General features: G+C 40.8%; 1 protein-coding gene across 1 annotated transcript in view; it reads left to right on the top strand.

The window, feature by feature from the left end:
- The first annotated feature begins 992 nt into the window (after positions 1-992).
- Positions 993-23,066, top strand: part of LOC126175154 (partner of Y14 and mago) — a 35,364-nt gene continuing 13,290 nt past the window's right edge. The window contains exons 1-3 of the mRNA XM_049921731.1: positions 993-1,119; positions 1,381-1,477; positions 1,577-1,725. Coding sequence (XP_049777688.1) covers positions 1,080-1,119; positions 1,381-1,477; positions 1,577-1,725 — 286 coding nt within the window. The 5' untranslated portion in view covers positions 993-1,079. The remainder of the gene's footprint in view (positions 1,120-1,380; positions 1,478-1,576; positions 1,726-23,066) is intronic.

Below are 23,066 nucleotides of genomic sequence, written 5' to 3'. Positions count from 1 at the left end.
GTTATGACAGCCTTTAATCCGCTGATCTCACAAGCGAGGCTCATTCAACACGAAATGAATTAGGAATTTCTTGTCGATCATACCGTTCATGGTGCATCGCCGAACTGCACTGCCGGACTGGAAACAAACATGTTTGTTCGTCCAATCCGGCAGTCCGGTGCCGGACGACGTCGTACTGCGCTTCTCCGTCCAATGTAGGCACGTGCATTAGCCACCTGGTGTTTGCTCCTTACTCCGGCGTTAGCCGGTGACTGACCGGATCGGAACGGACGACTTCCGGATGTAATACAGGTGCAGCCTTAGACACACTGTCCAGCGAGTGCAACAAGGTGGAGGTTCACTGCTGTTTAGAGGTGGCATTATGTGGGGCCGACGTACGCCGCTGGTGGTCATCGAAGGCTGTACGATACGTGAATGCCATTCTCCGACCGATAGTGCAACCACCTCTGCTGCATATTGGTGAGGCATTCGTCTTCATGGACGATATTTCGCGCCCGATCGTTCCCATCCTGTGAATGACTTCCTTCAGGATAACGACATCGCTCTACTAGAAAGGCCAGCATGTTCTCCAGACATGAACCTCATCGAACATGCCTGGGGTAGATTGAAAATGGGTGTTTATGGACGACGAGGGATCTACGCCGAATTGTCGTTGAGGAGTGGGACCATCTGGACCAACAGTGCCTTGATGAAGTTGTGGCCATAGTATGCCACGACGAATACAGGCATGTATCAATGCAAGAGGACGTGCTACTGGGTATTAGAGGTACCGGTGTATACAGCAATCTGGTCCACCTCCTCCTTAGGTCTCGCTGTATGGTGGCACAACATGCAATGTTTGGTTTTCATAAGCAATAAAAAGGTCGGAAATGATGTTTATGTTGATATATATTCCAATTTTCTGTACATGTTCCGGAACTCTCGGAACCGATGTGATGCAAAACTGTTTTTGACGTGTGTATGTCTTCGTTAACGACTTTCGCGCAATCAGTTTGCGGTCGATACTTGTAATGTAGTATACAACAAATTAGTTGAAGCGTCGGTTGCTAGATGGCTCTGCAGATGCGGTAGCATTTTAAATGGCGCTGAGTCCACCAACATACGTGAAAGATGAGCAAGGTAGAGAGAAATATTTTTGGTTGTGAGTTTATATATTCGACGATAAAGATGTGTGTACTTCGTTGAAATAGTAAATGATTGAGTGAAAGAATAACCGAATAATTACTTGTGGGCTTGTGTGTGAGGTTACCCGGATATGTGCTGTGTTGTGTGTGTTTACATTTTCGTACTTAATAAGTCATAGAGAAAATCACACTTAAGTAAATGTCATTCCCGTTCATGATGTTATCGTTTATTGTTTTATATTATTTAAATGTTCAGGGGCGACGTTTATTGCCGCTAGCCAAAGGCCAGATGGCACATGGAGAAAGCAGAGAAGAGTGAGGGATGGCTATGTACCACAGGAAGAAGTTCCAATGTATGTATAACAACGTATGAGCATACTAATGGAAAAAACGTACGATCGTTATACAACCCTGTTTTTTTACATGTATACAAAAAAAAACAATGTTTGTAGATATGAGAGCAAGGGCCGGTTGTTCGCAAAATCAAAACCCAAATATCCCGTTGGCATGTCAGAAGAATTTGTCAATGCGCACAAAGGCAAAAAGGAAAATTTTGAGAAGTCTCCCTTTTCTGGTATAATGGTGGAGGAACCTAGTGAAGGTATGTTCATTTCATATATGGACATTTTTTATTTGCAGGTACATTGTATGTAGTTAAGCCTTCAGCAATACCCTTGTATATATAATTTAGTTTAAAAGTATTTAATCTTGTCGACATATACAGAATTGCCCAGATTCCTTTAATATGTTGGCTGTGTTGCTCCTCGCCATGCAGGTCACTGAATAAGCTGCATCTCTGTTGTTTTCACTTTTCGTGTATTCACTTATCTTCTTCATGCTGTTTTTATGTTTAATGTTTTAGTTCACCATCCTTTTTGTGTTACCATGTTTCATACTTCGTTGTTTGATATTTCTTTTGTAGCTTTTGGAGACTGTCATATCAGAAATTATATGCTAAACACCTCACCTGTCGTGGATTCTCGTTAGTCCTGTAAACATATGGACAATTTGTCCATCAAAAATGTTATTGAATTTGAATATTACATTTACATCTGTGCTATGAGAGACACATTTCCTGCCCCCCTCCCCACCCCCTCGTCATACTACATATGAAGGTTCAATCTAGTTCCTTATATGGATGGAGTATAGGTAGAATGACTGCTTTTACACTTCTGTACAAGTTGCTATTTGCCTAATTCTTGATATGTGGGAGGCTGTAAAATATTCTGATTTTGGGTGAGCTGAACCTGCTGGTACCAGATGTTGGCTTTGTCCTGTGGCATAATGGTGTTCTGGCATGTGACACAGGCAGACAAAAAGAGAACAGACACTGACCTTTTCTTTTAAGTGCACATTGTAGTGACTAATCTTTAGTGTAGATCGAAGTACAGAGTATTATTTGTGCTAGCATACTGATCTGTAGCAATGTCTGAGGTCTAGGTTATGTTGAAAGGTGAGTTTTTGAAGTGCTATTAAAAGTTTCTGTTAATCTGTTATTTCTGCCCTGAGAGGCGGTTGAAGTTAGGTAGGCCCTCTTATGTAGGTTTTCGGAATTTACTTTGCAGATTTAGTCTCTATGACAAAAAGTGTATTAAATATGGCAGAGTGAGTTAAATATGTCATGAACATAAAATCATGCTATGCTAAAGAACATTCTGTTACAGCCACCTTATTTAGCAATCGTATTTGTTGATTTCACCAACTCACTACCAAATTGTCACCTTCCAATTACACAGTGGCCTATCATCTAGCTCCATAAGAGAGAGGTAGTGTCTTTGTTCTAGTGCTTCTCAGTTAAAAATTTTTGACATTTCTTCTAGTCTAGCATGTGACCGATCACATGACCTTTTTTGGATTTTCTGATGTCCCCCATTAGTCTGATCTGATGTGGGTCTCAAACACAGGTGTAGATGGACTGTACAAGTATTTTGTATGCAGTTGCTATTGTAGAAAGACACACTTATACAGTATTCTGCAAATCATTATTAGTCTCCGTTTACTTTACGTAAAACTAAATGTATGTTCTCATACCATTTGACAACTCCGTGTATTTTTACTCCTAGATACTTGTATGACATTATTGACTCTGCTTATGGCTCACTAATCTTATAGCCAAAGAATACCATATATACATGTGTTGTGAAGTGCACAGCCTAGCATAACTTTTCACTGAGGGTTAATTGTCAGTCTCTGCAACAGGTTGATATCTTTTCCAGATCTACATGTGACTATATGTTGTTTCAATTTTTACAGAATTGAATTCACAATAAAGTGCGTCACTTGAGGAAAAAATCTGAGGTTACCACTGAGTCACTAAAGTGTAACATGAACAGCAGCAGCTGTACTACTAACCATCCTCGCAGACTGAAACACTGTGTCGGACTGGGCCTCAAAGCTGAAACCACACCTTCCCGGATCGTGCCTACTGAGCTATCCAGGCGTGCCTAGCAACATGCCTTCACAGCTTTACTACATATGGTACCTCTCTCCGACTTGCCAAACTTTTCATTTGCCAGGAAGCTCAGAAGTGGCACACACTTCACTATAGAATGAAAGATTTGTTCTCAGAACATGCCCCTTGGCGGTGGTTGAGTCACTGCAGTCCTCTGTGGGGTGGAAGATTGTTTCTGGAGTGCTGTTAGTCCCCTGGGACACACCGGGTTTCACTCTAATGTCTACAGATCACTTTACATCCAGAATTTGACTTGCCTGTTGGGGAATTTTTGATGGATTGCAAACATGCTTACATATCCCATACGAACGTATTTTCTTTAGACCTGCCCTATGTGGTACTAATAAGAAGCTTGTTGAATGACTGGAAACAGCGAGAAAAGTGTATTTCTTATACCTGTTCCTGAATTTACCGCCCCCCTGGGAAACTTCTGGCGTTCTCTACTGAGATCGAATTTGAGTATGACAGTGAAGTTACTTGGTCACTTATAATAGGTCTAGGTGAAATCAAGTTAATTGTTGGATGTTTTTACCAGCCAACCAGTTCCACTGTCCTTTAGTCATTGACAGGAAGTCGGGTTAACGGAAACGTCCGATTCCACCCATCTGCGTTGTCACCAATGACAGAAACGACCATTCACGACAACTCCCATATCGCGACTATGGCGTCATTACATAAACATGACAACACAAAAATAGATCGAAAACCCTCACACACATATTCCTCCAAAAATATAATGAAACTAATGGGACAAGCAGGGGTTTTTGGGTGGGGGCAAACTAAAAATAAACACAGCAACTAGTTTGATAACCCACAGGCAGTGAAATATTTTGTACTTCGTAACTACAAACAGGTCTGTCCTAATCAATGGCGTTGTTATAGAAGCGGAGATTAGTGACAAAGATGCCATCACAGTGATTTTGGGTTCTAAAGTTAATAAAACAGTGAAAAAGGCCAAGAGTATTTCTGCTAGAAAGAGCAGTTAGACAGTTTGAATAATGAATTGACATCATTTTTGTTTCAGTACAGTGGATGCAGAAAAATTATAAACAAAGTTTAAACAGACTACGTTGGAGAAGTATGTGCTGAGGAAGTGAATTAAGGACAGGAAAAATACTCTGTGGTTTAATGACAACATTTGAAAAATGCTGAGGAAGCAAAGGCTGTTCGTATTCTCAATTCAAATGTGAATGCACAAATGATGACAGGCAAAAGTTAACAGAAATTCGTGAGTCTGTAAAAAGATTGATGCACGAAGCTGACGACGACTACCACTGTCATACCTTACCAATAGATCTTGACAAGAACCTGAGAATATTCCGGTCCTTCGTAAAATCACTAAGTGGGTCTAAGGTTTCTATCCAGTCAATTGTTTACCAGTGTGGTGTAGATAACAAAAGTAAAGCCAGAATTTTAAATTTTGAATTGAAGAAATGGTTCACGCAGGAGAATCATACAAACATACAATCATTTGACCATCACACACACTCTCGTATGGAGGATATAGTAATAAGCATTCCTGTTGTAGAGAAACAGCTGAAAGGGTTGAAAGCAAATTAGTCATCAGGTCCACATTTAATCCTATTTTAGTTCTACAAAGAGTACTCCAAAGTATTGGCCCCATACCTAGCTTGCATTCATTGCAAATCTCTCAACTGGTGCAAAGTCTCAAGCGATTGGAAAACAGCGCAGGTAATTCCTGTTTATAAAAAGAGTGATAGAATGTAAGTGCATAATTAGAGACCAGTATATTTAATATCTGTTTGCTGCAGAATCCTTGAACATATTTCCGGTTAAAATATAATGACTTTCCTTGGGAGGGAAAGGCTTCTGCCCACAAATCAACCCTGTTTCAAAAAGCAACACTTGCACAAAACTCAGTGTGTCCTTTTCTCCCGTCAGTCCCTGCAAACCATGGATGCAGAGCAACAAGCGGCTCCTATGTACAGCATTTGACACAATGCCGCACTGTGGACTGTTAATGAGGGTACAAGCATACAAAATAGGTTCCCAGGTACATGAGTAACTTGAAGTCTTCTTACGTAATGGAACCTAGTATGTTGTCCTCAATGACAAGAGTATCGTCAGGAGTTCCCTTGGAAGTATGACAGGACTGCTGTTATATTTTATATACGTAAGTGATCTGACGGACAGAGTAAGAAGCAGTTTGTGGCTGTTTGCTGATGATGCTGTGAAGTATGGACAGGTGTCATCTTTGAGTGACAGTAGGAGGATGACTCTGGCATTATTTCTAATTGGTGTAATGAATGGCATTTAGCTCTAAATGTAAAAAAAAAAAGAAAAAAATTGTAAGTTAATGCAGATGAGTACTAAAAACAAATCCATAGTGTTTGAATATGGTATTTGTAGTGTGCCGCTTGACTCAGTCACATCTATTAAATATCTAGGTATAACATTATAAAGCAGTATGAAATGGAGTGTGCATGTAAGGATTGTAGTAGAGAAAATGAGTGGACAACTTCAATTTATTGGGAGAATTTTTGGAAAGGGTGATTCATCTGCATAGGACACTAGTGTAACTCATTGTTGAGTACTGTTCCAGTGTTCGAGATCTGCACAAAGTTGGATTAAAGGACGACATTGAAGCAATTCAGACTTACTTTACTTTTTCATGTCCGGAGATTTGTTTCAAAGCCAAAGTCCAATTTTTGTCTCTTCTCAAGCCATAGTTCGTCAAGGGTACACCTTGTGGGGCAGATGGAACACTGTAGAAGGTGTTCCATATCCTGAACTTCACCACAGTCGCATTTGTTGTCTACTTCATCCTTGAAGCCCCATTTGACTAGGTTTGCTTTAACTGGTGCTAGCCTGTTCTGAAGCGGTTCAGTGTTCTCCAAATCTTCCAGCTTGATGTACTGCCGCTGGGTATTTCTCGTGAGGTAGGGTAGTCCTTCGGAGGCTCATTCAATTCACTAGTGAGAAATTTCTTGCGGGATTTAAGTCTGCTACGTCCACATGAAGAACCATGCAGCTGGTGGCGCTCGTCGAAAATCTGTTTAAATTTTTCTGTATGTTCGTGCGCAATTCTTCGGGATTCAGGAGATGAGAATCCAGCTGCTTTGTATATTTTCCCAAGTGGAGTGGGTTTCGTGCATCCTGTTGTTAGCCTGCATGTTTCATTAAGGACTATAGTGACTTTTTTGGCATGTGTGGATCGGGACCACACAGGGCCACATATTCTGACGTGGATAAGCAAAGTGCTTGAGCAGTTGTTCGTAATAGAGTCGGACTAGCTCCCCATTTACTATTCGTCAGTTTTCTTAAAATATTGTTCCTGGGAGCAACTTTTTGGCAGGTTTTTCCACAGTGATATCTGTACGTCAGTGATCTATCCAGCACGACACCAAGGTGTGTTGGTTTGTCTGTATGGTGCAGTTTGTTGCCATTCCAGGTGACGTTCAGCTTCCTGTTTGCCTGTTTTGTGTGGAGGTGGAAAGCACTAACCTGTGTCTTAGATGGATTTGGTTTGAGGGAGTTCTCTTTATAGTATTCAGACATTACGTGTAACGAGCTTTCTAATTTCCCTTCTACTTCCTCGCAGCTATTTCCTTGTGCTGTAATGGCCAGATCATCGGCACACAAGAAATGGGTAGTACGTTCAGGTGTTGGTTGATCATTGGTGTATAGGTTAAATAGTAGGGGGGCCAGCAAACTGCCCTGGGCGAGACCGTTCTTTTGTCGACACCATCGGCTTTTTTTTTTTGTCCAGCATTACATGGAACTGTCTGTTTTGCAGCAGAGATTCAGTGATTTTTGTGAACTGATGATCCTTAAATTTACAGTACAGGTTTTCCATGAGCTTTCTGTGGTTGACGGTGTCGTATGCAGAACTTAAGTCCACCAATGCTACATCTGTTATTTGTTTTCAAACCCTTCCTCTATGTGTTATGTGAGTGCTAGGATTTGACTGGTGCATGATTTCCCGGGTCTGAATCCAGCCTGTTGGGGAATGAGCTTTTGGTCTGCGATATTTGCTATTCGGTTTAGGATTATTCGTTCGTACAGTTTGTACAGATGGCACAGGAGTGTTATTGGGTGATAGTTCTTCGGTTGACCTGTGTCTTTCCCAGGTTTTAATAGCGCCACTACCTTTGATTTACTCCACATCTTTGGGATCTTACACGTTTTTAAGCAATGATTAAAGAGCTGCAGGATCCATTGCTTGGCACTAGATCCGAGCTGTTCGATCTGTTCCACGCATATATCGTCGACTCCCGCTGCTTTCACGTTTTTCATTGAGTTCATTCCATGATTAAGATCTTTCATGGTAAATGATATTTCGAACATGCTTGACTCTTGACTCTGAATTCTGCTGATTTTTATTTTCTGACATTTCTTGTTGGGTTTTCCATTTAGTAGGAGCTGATGGGCAATTTGATTGGGTGCTACTGAAGAGCATTGTTTAGCTGTCCTGAAGTCACAATTAAGTTTTTTTATTAAGTTCCAATCGACTTTGCTACTGTGGGTCATATGCATTCTTTCCAGTTTCAACCCATTTCCTTTGTCTTGATTCACTAATCATTTCCATTAGTGTTTCTCCACATTGGACTACTTCTTCACTAAAGAGGTCCTGTTCGTAAAGCATTTCGTACTCCCTCAGGATGTTCTTTGATTCGTCAGAGAGACCTGGGATGAAATGCTCTCTGCAGCCTCGGGGTATGTGTCTTCGAGAAATCTTTTTGAGGGTCTCTAGTAAAGTTTGATAATTTTCTGGAATTGGGTATAGATTTTTTTAACTCTGCATCCAGTTCCACAGCATATTCTGTCCATTTAGCTTTATTAAAGTTGAAGCGTCTGCGGAATGGTATTTTCGTTGTTCTCAAAGCAGCGTATATTTGGATTCCGATAGGTCGTTGTTGTGTTTTAGGAAGATGTGCGTATGCAGTTTTTAAGCGTCGGTCTTCCACGTTTGTGCTTACAAAACAAATATCAAGGTTGTATTCGCGCTTCCAGATTTTGCTGCTGAACGAGCATGGTAGCTTGGGATGAGGGATAAGTTACTTATTTCCGCCCACTGCTCTAATTTATGTCCGTTGTTGTCTGTATGTTTGTAGCCCCATGATGTGCTGTGGCAGTTGAAGTCTCCTAACATGAACTGTGTTTTCTGGTTGTTGAAGTTTGGTGGCAAAGTCAAGTTGAACTTCTCTCTGGGCGGCTTGTATACTGACGTTACAGTGAAGGTGCTACACTCGACAGTCAGTAATTCTATGTTATTGTATGTAGTTCTGTTAGTTGATATTATGGCCATCTCAGTTTTTGTGAAGACAGCGCTGCCATATTTAGGATGTGGATTTTCTATGGCTAATTTCATTCCTTCTATTTCTGGTCTTATTGCCCCCTTCTTTCTTGTGTGTTTCTTGTATACAAAGTATGTCCCATTTGTGCGTGCGGCAAAGTTATGATATGATTTGTTGTTTGTTTTTGGTGATACCCTCTACGTTTAGGCTTGCAATCGTCAGAGTTGGCTCCGAGATGAGCCCATTCTTTTTGCTTTTCCAGTGTTGGAAGGATTGGCCGTTGTCTTTTATTGCAACATTTCCGGGGGACGCCGGTATTATCTGACAGATGATTCTCGGTCTCTTATCTGAGATAGCGCACGTGTGGAGGCTCCTTCCTTGTCCCCCAGCAACGGGCTGCTAGAGTAGTTACCATTAGTTCCGAACAACATGCAAGTATTGTGAAGATGCTTTAGGAACTCAAATGGGACTCACTGGAGGAAAGGCGACACTCTTTTCAAAGAGCACTCACTACTTAAGAAAATTTAGGGAACCAGCATTTGAGGCTGACTGCAAAGTGATTCTGCTGTTATCAACATACATTTCGTGTAGGGATTAAGAGGATGCGATAAGAGAGATTGGGCTCGTACAGAGGCATATAGATAGTCATTTTTGTCTCACTCTGTTTGCGAGTGAAACAGAAAAGGAAACGACTGGTAGTGGCACAGGGTACCCTCCACCATGCACGTAGATGCAACACAAGACAGATGGTGTCAAGTAACCTCAAATGTTTCTGTGGTGCAAAAATGTGATCATCAATACAGATTGTACAGATTCGTAATAATAACTATTTAAGCTAACATGACACTTGCTGGAAAGTGGGATTTCGGTCAAACTAAAATCTAACATAACAACCGCTAAATCACATGAACAGTAAAATATACAATTTGCAACAGCACAGTAAGCAAGAAAACAGTTTCCAAGAAGCAAAAGGTGGACAATGAAAGCTAACAAACTGTAAGTGGTAATGAAAACATCAGTTGAGTTACATATGTCAACCTGAAAGACATATCATTCATAACAGTCACAAAGCAAGACAATACATATAGGGAAAAATTGCAAAAACAAACAAAAGGCATTATCCACAACTGCCACCCGCCCACAGTACCACAAAACCAAAACTGCATCAATAACTAACATTGACAACCTAACCTCACCAATGTAGGTAAAATAAAGTCCATAATATCTGCCACTCACAATGAAAGCTAATTGCCAAGAGTTAACAACAACCAAAAACTGTACACACCAGTTTCAGTATGCAAGAAGTGCACAGTTACGCACGTAAACACACATACCATACGTTCTACAATAAAAAATAAGTAAAATATGGAGACTTACCAAATTCAGCTTACATACAAATCCAGAAATTGCAAAACAATGTCATCAAAACAACCTCTCAAACAGCAAGCCTAGAGTTCTTAAACCAGGAACTCCTCCGATAGAACACCATATGTTGTCCTGCCAAGAGTGCCACATGTATTGGTTCCTAGCCCTTTGGTCAGTCTCATACTTTCTCCACAGATTTAATATTTCACATACATGGCAACTAAACCAAATAACTATAGAAATTTAAATATGCTCAACATGTCACTCCCTTTGTGACATGCAGGGACTGACTCATACTCTGTTATCACATCTGTAGCTAATACGCCATCATATTGAATCTGTAACCATTACCCAACTCACAGCACTAATAATTCCAAACCCAAAACTGAATCTGTTGTTCATAATTACTAGCATCAAAATAACTCTCTAACAAACCACCACAAACTCTTCCAATATTATTTTTATTTTACATGTCTAGTTCCATAGGACCAAATTGAAGAGCAAATCTCCAAGGTCATGGAATGTGTCAGTACATGAAATTATAACGTAAGAGTAATAACAGATAAAGTAAAATGTTTATGAACCCTAAAAAAAAGAAAGCCATAATTTTGTGTAAACCCAATCAACACTATAACACAGGACTAGGCGAAATTTTTCAAGGAACTCACACACATTTCCGCCCACTGCTCTAATTTATGTCCGTTGTTGTCTGTATGTTTGTAGCCCCATGATGTGCTGTGGCAGTTGAAGTCTCCTAACATGAACTGTGTTTTCTGGTTGTTGAAGTTTGGTGGCAAAGTCAAGTTGAACTTCTCTCCGGGCGGCTTGTATACTGACGTTACGGTGAAGGTGCTACACTCGACAGTCAGTAATTCTATGTTATTGTATGTAGTTCTGTTAGTTGATATTATGGCCATCTCAGTTTTTGTGACACATGAGAAAAATTCAGTTTTGATTTGAAAGTGTGTGAATCACTGCTAAGATTTTTGAATACTTGTTGTAGCTTTTTGAAAATGGATGCAGCAGTATACTGCACACCTTATTGCCCGAACTGTCTGTCTCTGGGCGAAAAATATCCTTTGAGAATGGGAAGAGTTACACCAAAATATCATACAACATAAACGAATGATAACAAGCAAAGCAGACTACTTTTTGTGATGAACTATCACTTACTTCAGATAATGTTGGAATAGTAAAAATGGCAGCATTAACTCTTTGAATAAGATCCTGAATGTGGGGGTTCCATGTCGGTTTACTATCTATCTGAACCCTTAGAAATGTGAACTGTTCCGTTCCACTAATCATATGCCCATTTTGTGAAATTAAAACATTGGGTTTTGTCGAATTGTGTGTTAAAAGCTGTAAAAACTGAGTCTTACTGTGATGTAGCGTTACTTTATTTTCTATAAGCCATGAACTTACATTTTGAACTGCACTATTTGAAACAGTGCCAGTGTTGCAGACAACATCCTTCACTACCAACTAGTGTCATTGCAAACAAAAATATTTTAGAATTGCCTGTAATACTACATTTATGTAAATAAGGAACAGAATTTACCCAATCACTGATCCCTGGGGACCCACCCATTTGATTGTGCCCCACTCAGATCACACATCATAGCCATTCTCAGCACAGTGGATAATGACCTTTTGCTGTCTGTTGTTAAAGTAAGATGTGAACCAATTGTGAGCTACTCCCCGTATTCCATAATGGTCCAACTCGTGGAGCAATATTTTGTAATCAACACAATCAAATGCCGTAGTTTAATCAAAAAATGTGCCTAGCGTTCGGAACATTTTGTTTAGTCCACCCGGTACCTCACAGAAATCGCAGAAGGGACGTCCGTCTAAAAGTGGGCAGGTAAAAAACAGTAAGATAGTTGTAGAAATCATTGGTATTGTACATGTAAATTGTCGTAGCTGTGTTGGAAAAGAACCAGAGCTCCAAACCCTTATAGAAAGCACAGCTGTAGGTACAGAGAGCTGGCTAAAGCCAGAAATAAATTCAGCCGAATTTTTTTCAAACGATCTAACAGTGTTCAGAAAGGGTACATTAAATACAGTTGGTGGTGAAGTATTTATTGCTGTCAGAGGTAGTTTGCCTTGTAGCAAAATTGAATTAGATTGTTCGTGTGAAATAGTATGGGTAGAGGTTATGCCTGACAATCAGACTAAAGTGTTAATTGGATCGTTTTACTGACCCCTGACTCAGAAGATATAGTTGCTGAACAGTTCAAAGAAAACTTGAGTCTCATTTCAAATAAGTACCCTGCTCATACAATTATAGTCGGTGGTGACTTCATTCTACCCTTGATGTGCTGGAAAAATTATACGTTTAAAGCCAGCGGCAGGCATAAAATGTCATCTGAAATTGTACTGAATGCTTTCTCAGAAAATTATTTTGAACAATTGGTTCATGAGCCCACTCAAAGCAAAATGGTTGCGAAAGCATACTTGACCTTTTAGCAACAAATAATCCTGGACAAGTAGTGAGTATTGTGACAAAAGGCAGTTGCTGCCTGGCTGAATACCGTAACGCCTACAACCATCAGAAAGAAACGCAAAGTATATCTTTTTAAAAAAGCTGATAAAAATGCTCTTAACGCCTTCTTAAGAGACAGTCTTCACTCCTTCCAATCTGATCATGTAAGTGTAGAAAAGTTGTGGAATGTTCTCGGAGAGATAATATCGACAGCAATTGAGAAATATATACCACATAAATTAATAAGTGATGGTACTGATCCCCCATGGTACACACAGGTCAGATCTTTGTTGCAGAAGCAACAAAAAAAAGCATGCTAAATTTAAAAGAACACAAAATCCCCAAGATTGGCAAAGTTTTGCAGAAGTTCGAAATATAGCACGTACTTGAATGTGAGATGCTTTTAATAATTTCCACAACAAAATTCTGTCTCAAAATCTGGCAGAAAACCCAAAGACATTCTGGTCATACGTAAAGCACACCAGTGGCAAGACGCTATCAATACCTTCACTGCGCGATAACAACGGTGAGGTCACTGATGACAGTGACACTACAGAGAGTTATTAAACATGGTTTTCCGAAACTCCTCCACCAAAGAAGATAAAGTAAATATTACTGAATTCCAATGAAGAACAACTGCCAAGATGAGAAACATAGAAGTAGATATCCTCGGTGTAACGAAGCAGCTAAAATCACTTAATAAAGGTAAGGCCTCCGGTCCAGATTGTATACCAGTCAGGTGAGAGTGGAACGGTAGAGAGATAGCTTGAAGGTGGCTCATTGAACCTTCTGCCAGGCACTTTATTATGAATAGCAGAGTACTCATGTAGATATTCTATATAGCATTTTCGGTTGTTAAACCACTTCTAAAACCAAACTGTACATTTGATAGCAAATTGTGTGAAATAAAATGATCAGTTATCCTTCCATATACAGCCTTTTCAGTAACTTTTGCAAACACTGATGGCATAGAAATGGGTCTAAAATTGTCTACTTTATCCCTTTTTATAAAGCGACTTTACTACTGAGTACTTTAAATGTTCAGGAAACTGACCATTCTTAAATTAAAACTTACAGATATGGCTCCATACAAGGCTAACATGTGCAGCACAGTACTTTAATGTTGTGCTAGGCAGTCCATCATATCCATGAGAGTCCTTAGTCTTCACTGATTTAATTATGCACTCAATCTCCCCTCCCCCCTGTTAGTATCACGGAGTAGTATTTCAGACATCAATCTATCTCGGAACGACATTTTGCAAGAGAGTTATATGATTGTAGAATGAAGGCTTTCACGATCGGGTGACATGGCTTTTGATATACTTTCCGGGATGTGAGGTCGTGGTCCAAGAACTTTTCTGCTCCTTACGTTTCGTCCAGGACTGCGCTGGACAAAACGTAAGGAGCAGAAAAGTTCTTGGACCACGACCTCACATCCCGGAAAGTATATCAACAGTTATATGATTCCCTGTAGAAACTAAGTTTTTATTTAATGCATCATCAATGGTCACAAATTGATTGTTAAATACTGTACATATATTTGTTACAGAAATACCATTCACTGGAAATATTTTTACTACGAACTTACCTTCCTGCCACTCTTGTTTTTTAACGAGGTTTAAACAAACTCTGTACTGCCGTTGTATTAGCTTTTCCGCGTAGTTTACAATTATATATAACATTTGTTTGAGTACTAAAACCTGTCAGTTTTAAAATTCGTGCATCATGGTCTGAACAGCCATTCACCCTTTTACTATCAGAATGCTCCTCTACTAATAAAGAATGAATAAAAATATTGTCTATAGCTGTGCGACTATTCCCCCTGCACACTGGTTGGGAAAAAAACAGTCTACATCAGATCATATGAATTTAGGAGATTTTGAACATCCTTTTTCTTGCACAATCACATACAAAATTAATATTGAAGTCACCATGTATAACTGTTTTTTGGTACTTCCTATAAAGTGAGCAGAAATGCCATAAAGTCAGTTAGGTGACCTACAAACAACAACAATTACAAATTTAGTTTCACTAAATTCAACTGCCCCTGCACAACATTCAAATACTTGTTAAGGGCAGTGCCACATTATGTCTACGGACTCAAATGAAATACTGCTTTTTACATACATGGCCACTCCCACAATCTGCAAAGAACTCCTTGACAAACAGCCAGCTAATCTGTATCCTGGTAAAGGAAGCCTCTGAATTGTCAAATTATTTAAGTGGTGCTCTGATATACCGGTAATGTCAGACTCAACATCTATAAGCAGTTCACTAACTTGATCTCTAATATGTCTTATATTTTGATGAAATATGCTAATTCTTTCAATACTTCGATACCTGACCCCCTCTGAACGTGATTCGTCTGTTCCTTTAAGCGGGGATACCTATAAGCTTTGCCAGCCTCACCTTCCCATACCTATTGAGGTGCTGGCCACACCTAGTGAAATATGATCTATTGATAGACTCAGCTGCCACCACTGCAATGTGAGCCCAGGCTCTCCACCATCATTGCCTTCTCCAGCCCCCTGTTAACACACCTAATAGCAGCATTGAGATTAAGCCGATCATGACGCAGAAGCAGTTGTGTGAAGTGCACATTAGTGCCACCAGTTTGAGTTGCTATCTTCACCAGGTCACCACCTACATCACACAACTACATTACTCCCATATGTTAACAGTCACCTGAGTCAACCCTGCACTAGACACCACAATGCTGGTGACCTGACACTCAACACTTCCTGCCCACACCTCTACCATGCGACCTACCTAGCAGCAGAACCTTCTTCTGTCTGTTAGAATTTGCAGCTGACTTAGGCCCCCTGACTGCTGAGGTCTGCTGCATGTTTCCTGCACCTACAGCTACAAGAGGTTCCTCTCCACTAAACTCTGACAGTTGGTCAAATCTATTGGTCATACGCAAAGTACAACTGCCTGAATATCTCCTCCTCCTTAGCTGCCATCTTACCAACCACAAGTTCCCATTCACCAGTGCCCTTCATCCTCCTAGTTCCCCCTTTGCGTCTTGTGACAGCACCTGAAGGGCACACATCTTACACTCCTGCTCCTCTATCAACTTATTTCTGCTACAAATTCTGCATTTCCAGGAAAGGATCTCACTAGAATGCACACTGGCTTCCCCACTACATTACCCCCAATGAAAATATTCTGAACAAATTCCAGATCCATAGCCCACCACTCGCAAACCTACGGCAAACCCCACACTTCTCACTTGGGGTAGAATTTTAACAGTGACTGAAAAAAAAAAAACTAAACGTCCACATTACCTAAGTTCAATTACAACAGTAGAACTATTTAAAGAACTAACAATAATGATACCGAATTTCGCTCTCTACTAAGAAAGAGACTACTTTTATTAATACTACTAAACCACAACTAATACCAGTCCCACAAAAGCTTCACACAATTTCTTATCTAAAATCAAAAAGTCAAGCAACCACTGGAACACTCAACAAAATTAAACACAGTCAATGAAAGTTTTACCAAAGTATTTCACTACAAACAATAAGAAATGTCAGCTGGAAGCTATTGTATGACTTCAATGCACAAACAACTGTAAAAAAACATGCTGGGTGAATGTTTCCAAAAGTGTAGTAAACCTTTATTTTGTCAGAAACAGCATGAGAGACCACTGAAAATTACTAAATTTAATAACTGTATAACAGTGCACAAACAACTTTGTCAGAAATTAACTTCAGAATTGCTACAGCGGCAACTGCACAAACAGCACTCAATGAGTATAGTATCAGAAACAGCACACAGTTAATTTAGAAGCATAAACCTTCCACACTGGAGGGCACCTCTGCATACTCCAACTTGCCCTCTGCAAACACAGCACAGTTCAAATACTCCACGTCACTGTGATGGAGCACAAAAGTTATGTCATGGGTCAAAGCAGACGAGTGGTATCAAATATTCGACTTGTCTAGGAATTTATGCTTTGTTACAAACTGTCATGTTCTACACAATTTCTAAACACAACTTTTGTAACTGTTGTACAGGAAATTTTCTCTCATCCTTTATTTATGAAATAATACGATTAGTTTTACAAATCAGTTATGTGATTAAAATCTCTCATATTAATCTTCTGGTTACTGTACCTCTTCTTAGTTTCTGTATTTTCAAAGAAAATTTGGAGAGAATTTCCACTTTATGCAAGAAAGGTTTACCTATTTTTAATTTTTGCATATACGTGGTCCACTCATATTAATGCGACCACTGCCTGTGTTTGACATCAACCAACAGTAACCACTCACAGATGGCAGGCGGCAGCACTACCACTGGAGGGTAGAAAAGTATGTTTGGGGGAGGGGGGGGGGGGGGAGAGTTCAGAGCACCAAAGAAAATAGTGCAATTGTTGTCGTCGTAATGTGGGACCTAATGTCCAAAGGGGCGTGATCATTGGCTTTTGGGCCAAGTGTGGAATCATTTCTCAAATAGCCAAGTTAGAAAACTCTTTGCATGCGGCCACGATTAAAGTAAACTGTACACGACAAAATGGACTATGCAAAATTGGTGCCAAGGCAACTGTGATGCACCTTAGAGCACAGATAACAGGTGTGGGCATGTTTACAGGTGAAAAGACACAGTGCAGTGGGCCTCCGCAGTGGGTGCCTGCTTCGTGCTTCCATGTTAACTGCTGTTCACTGGTGGAGGAGGCTGGAATTTGCACGCCAACACTGCAACTGGGTGTTAACTGAGTGGTGACAGGTGGCCTTTACAGATGAATCCCATTTTATGATGCAAAACATCTGAAAGCAAACAACATGCAACAATCGTCTGAAGGGACCAGGTCGGAGAAGGGAGCCTAATGGGCTGGCAATGTTGTCGTGGCATTCCCTGGGTTGTCTTGTCATTCTAGAAGGCATGATAAGTCAACCTAAGCGTGCATCTATTCTTGGGAACCATGTCCACTCCTACATGCAGTTCGTTTTTTCTTTGCACAATGGCACCAACCATCAGGAGAATGCCACATGTCACACAGCTCCCAGTGTACATGCATGCTTCGAAGAGCAGCAGGATGGGTTTATTGTAGTCCCCTGGCCACCAAACTCCCCCGGTTTATACATAGCTGAGAATCTGTGGGATCACATCGATCTTTTCGTGCTATAGATACTCATGTGAGAAGCCTAGTGCAGTACACTGTCACTGGAGTTGGCATGGCTCTACATCCTTGTTGGTATCTTACAGAACCTTACCAATCCTCTTCTTCCACAGCTCACAGCAGTCCACACTGCAAAATGTCATTCAGGCTTTACAGGTGGTCACCGTGCATATTTCAGCAATTTCCGTGATATGTTCAATGAGCTTTTTCAATGAGTTGTGACAAGATAATATATTTTGGAGATTCATATAAAATTTGCCTAAAGCTGTTTATATACTGAAGAGATTGATACTTTTACATGAAATTATCACTCCTGCCTTAGACATTGTCATTGTCTGTCACTGCAACCTTCATTTATAAAGAGTACGAGCAGTGATACCATTTGTTAAAGCAGAATGCCAGCATCACGAATGTCACTACATCCACGACCTATTGGCTTTAGCTAGTTAATGGCTAAAATACAGAGGCAAAACTGCAGCTCAGAAAATCATTCTAGTTAATGAGCAACTTCTCTCTTTCCGGTTTACAGCATTCATACAGTGTGTTCTGTAAATTGCATCACAGTGGACAGCTTTGAAGGGTATTAAATGGATAGAATTATTTAACATATAGAAGCAGTCTCTGCAGGCAGTTCCTGTTAAGCGTAAGAACAGCAAATTAAACTAGTGGCAATCTCCTCACACTGATTATTGTGGAAATTACTTTTAGATTACGTCGTCCTACACAAAACACAAGGCTTTCATTGTAAAAATCAGAAAACTATACTTACATCCTAATTCTCCATCAGCTTCAAGATAGTCACCTCGGGCATGTTTGTAACAGTCTCAGCATTGTTCCAGTTTTTGGAAGCACTTCTGGAAGTCCGCAGTGTGAAGGGTGTTCAGGACCCATTGCAATTCACTTGGATGTCATCAGTCAAGTCAAAATGCGTCCCTTTCAACACAATTTTCATCTTAGAGAACAGGTACAAGTCACATGCAGCTAAATCTAGCAAGTAGGGAGACTGGAGGACCATCACCGTGTTGTTTTTGGCCAGTGATGCCTTCACAGTAGGCAAAGTGTACTTGGGTGCATTGCCACGGTGTACCAACCAGCCTTTCTTTTTCCACAACTGTGGCCATTTGCACTGAAAATTTTCCCTCAGTTAGCCGAAACTCTCCCAGTAAGACTGTCCATTGAAAGTCTGACCAGGTGGAACGAACTCATTATGCACTGTTCCCGAACATAAAAAAAAAAATCAGCATTGACTTCATGATGCTGCGAACTTTGAGCTTTTTTTCGGCATAGGAGATGAAGGAATTTCCCATTGTGATGATTGCTGCTTTGTTTCAGGGTCATAACTGCAGACCCAAGATACACTGTTACACCGTGGATAAGAATTTTGGACACTCTCAAATTCTTCTTTGCAGCTCAGTGCATGTCTGGAACCTGAGGCTATGTTCATTGATGCTGAGAAGGTGAGGGACAGACTTCACTGCACTTTGTCTCATTTTCAATTCATCTGCTAGAATTCATTGATACTTGGGGTACAACAGCCCAAGTCTATTACAAACTTTGTCTACCTTCGGTCTTCGTGAATTACATCATATACTTTCATGATCATTTGCGGAGTTTTGCATGTTGACAGTCAACTGGATAGTTCATGATCTTTCACATAGTTTGTCGTCTTCCACAGATTCTCAGCCTTCATGGAAGTGCCTGAATGATTGAAATGTTGTAACTTGACTCAGTGCACTCTCATCACATTCCTCTTTCAGCATGTGATGGGTTTCAACTTGAAACAGAATTTGATGCATATCCTTCGCTCCTTTGTACTATCCACACACACACACACACACACACACACACACACACACACACACACACCACCACCAACACCAACTCACAACTGCATGCACCAAAGATGATGCAACTTTGTGCTGCAGTAGCTAAGACATGTATCTTGAGACATCTAGTGGCATACTATTGTGCTGCTTCTGGTTTGATTAGTATAGTGAAATTCTTGGCTATTTTGGGTAGCACCTTATAACGTTGTAAACTACTCAAAGAAATTTGCATGACTTGCATATCTGCAAATGTGTTAGAAGTTAGATTCAAAGGAAACAGAATGAAAGTAATAAGAGTTCTATAAAAAATTACTTTAAAGTAAAAACCAAACAGTATGCAAAACCTTGCACAGCACTGAAGTCAAAATCATTGTTACATGCTCAGATTTGCACGCTGACCACGAGGTGCTTTAGGCATTATTTCTCAGACTCAACCCATTGTATGATGATGTCCCTCCAGAAATCATCTGACGTGTGAGGGACGGGTCCTGCAACTACCCTCTGCAAGTTCCAAATGTTTCTGAGCTTGTTTAGTACGTTTCTTGTCAGCAGATAGCACAGGCAATTCCATAAGGCAGAGTCTTGCTTCCTAGAGGAAGGTTTTCATAAGTTGGGAACAGAGTGCTCAGGCATTATTGTTTTGAAAGACATCACCAAAACTATAGAGCTGGGGAATATGTTGAACAATGCTGTTATGATATTATACAGCCACCAATAGCAGTGCAGAGGCATCTGAGGTTCATTCATGTTACTGGCCCAAAACACAACTGCCACAACTCCCTTTTGCCCTGTGGAACAGTATACCTGAGACACAAATTGGCGCCCGGCCATCTCCATATCATTGTACAAGTGCCATTGGGCATCAGACAAATCATGCACTCTTTGGTGAAGAGAACCTGATGCCATTTATAGAGGTACCATTCCATGTGTTAGTTCTCCCATATTCTCCATGTCCCACAGAGATTGGGGGGGGGGGGGGGGGGGTTGTACTGTTGTCCATAATACATGCATAGTGACCAACTTCATTCTGCCTTGTTCAGGATGGACTCCCAGTTGTCTCCAAACAGACTCCACATACCTCTATTCCATTCTCCTCAGGGCACCTGCAAACCATAATTTGTAGGTGGTGACAATCCGCTGGTGGTGTTGCAAAGTGACAATGTGTGCTCAGTCTTAGTTTGAAAAGACCCCATGAGGCATGTTGACAGACTGAAGTGTGTAAAGGTACCCTCACAATCCTTCCCTTGGGTGACCAATAGCTCATGTGTGAGCAAGTCACAGTGATTGATTGCTAATGGCTAGAAATAACAAGCAGTTTGCTGCACCTCATGCGTTTTGTGCTTGCAATATGAGTGCTTGGCCGGTTAGCAGTGATGTTTGGCAGTATGCCTAAGATTATCATTTTCTAGTTATTAAGCGTGGTTGTGCAGTTTTGTTCCATTTCGTTTTACCCATATTGAATGAGAAATTTGTTACAATTTATAGTTATTCAGGGACCATGAACTACTCTGAGAAGTGAAGAGAAGACCAGAATTGCTGATTATGTTAATAGGTAATACAACAAAAAATCCTCTACTTTTGCAGCGATTAGCATTATGATATTTCTGCTATAGAAAGAGAGTTGATGAGAAGTTCACTGTAATAATTCCGATACAGTGGGCTCAATCTGACGATTTATTTATGAAATAATTACACACAATTTTAAAGTTTTTAACTTATCAAGAGGACATTTAAATTATTATGTTCAGCACATATCTATTATACAGCTATACTGAAGTCCCTTGTCATTTCATATAACTTAATCTCCTTCATACAATTTGTTATAGGAGTTGTGGCAGTTAGTTGTGCTGCTATTGACAGCATCTCTGTAGACAGAGAGAGAGACTGTAAATAAATTGTGTATATGGCCACTGGTGCCTTTCAGACTACTCCTGTAGACAGTCTCTTTGCTGAAGTGGGTATCTTCCCCCTTCAGATGCGACCGTATGAGCTCTTGGCCTCCTATCCAATCACCATTTGACAGTTCCCTAATCATCCCCATTATCTTTACACACAGAGTGCCTTCCTGACACCTACCTTCGGGTGGGACTTCCAGATGGAAAGCGTCTCACTTCCCTCAACCAAGATCCCCAACTCCCCTCCTTGGATTGTGCACCCCAGGTTTTCTCATGCATTCCCTCGTTGGATGGTACCCAGGCCACAGAGTAGGACCAGTCTCTGCCAAAGTACTAAAGTCTCAATCGCTCCTATGATCTTTTTACACATGTTATGCAAAGTTCTGCAATAGTTTCGTGGTGCTACAATCTTTTACATTGATGGCTCTAAAAACGTGGATCAGGCAGGTTATGCTTTTATGTCTCCTTCCAGTATGGAATGCCATTCACTGCTGGGAACATGTGGTGTGTTTATGGCAGAGCCGACAGCTGTTAACAGAGCCCTCCATTTTATTAAACAAGCCTCACTTGACTGTGTTTTAATATGTACTGACTCAATGAGCAGTCTCTAAGCTATTGACCAAAGCTATTCTTGCCACCATTTGGTCTCCGCTATTTGTGACCTTCGTCATGCTGCCTGCTCAGTTGTCTTTGTATCTCGGTCCCAAGTCACGTGCATATCCCAGCGCATGAATTGGCTGACCATTTGGCTAGAGGAGCACTTACTCACTCCCCGTTCACTTTGCTGACTTGGTAAATATCATCTGGTGGGTTACTGCCTCATCTAACAAACTCCACAAAATCAAGGAGACTATTGCAGCGTGGGTCTGTTCCTTCTGCTTCTTCCGGAAGGAACCCAAAGTTCTGTGTTGTCTCTGTATCGGTCATACTAGGTTAACCCATAGCTCCCTTTTGTCCAATGAGGCTTCCCCATAGTGTGGTTGTGAAGCCTTACAGATATCTCGGTGAAATACCCCTCCATTTGGCTCCGTGCTAAGTATGAGGACTGCCTCTAATATTGGGTGATGATTCACAGATGGTTGAAACTGGTTCTCAGTTTTCTCCATGAAATGGTTTTTCCTGGGTGTCGGTGCTCTCGACTGTAATGGTTGGGGAGGGGGGGGGGGGGGGGGGGGGGTTGCTTTCCTGTCGCATCCAGAGCCCCAGGGACACCCACCTGCTGATGTACGTTTCTCCCTGATCTTGCTTTTACTATTGATAATACAAAAGATGTCAATTGCATTTTTTGCCTTCTCACTTTTACTAACTAGATCAGAAAACATTCACAGTGGACATCTCTACTTCCATATGCACCACTCTTGGACTGAGGGACTGGTGACACTCATTATTGGGTCCCTTATCCCCCCCCCCCCCCCCAAACCAACCAACCAGCTGATCATTTCCAAAACACTCTCACACTGACTAAATAATCCCGTGAAGAAACACGCCACTCCTCATTGGATATTCAGCAGATCTTCCTGTGCCTCTATATGAGTCTCT

Source organism: Schistocerca cancellata, chromosome 3 (genome assembly GCF_023864275.1).
Source record: "Schistocerca cancellata isolate TAMUIC-IGC-003103 chromosome 3, iqSchCanc2.1, whole genome shotgun sequence".
Taxonomy (NCBI): Eukaryota; Metazoa; Arthropoda; class Insecta; order Orthoptera; family Acrididae; genus Schistocerca; species Schistocerca cancellata.
Note: the sequence above shows the minus strand (reverse complement) of the source record. Positions and strands in the feature narration are given on the sequence as shown.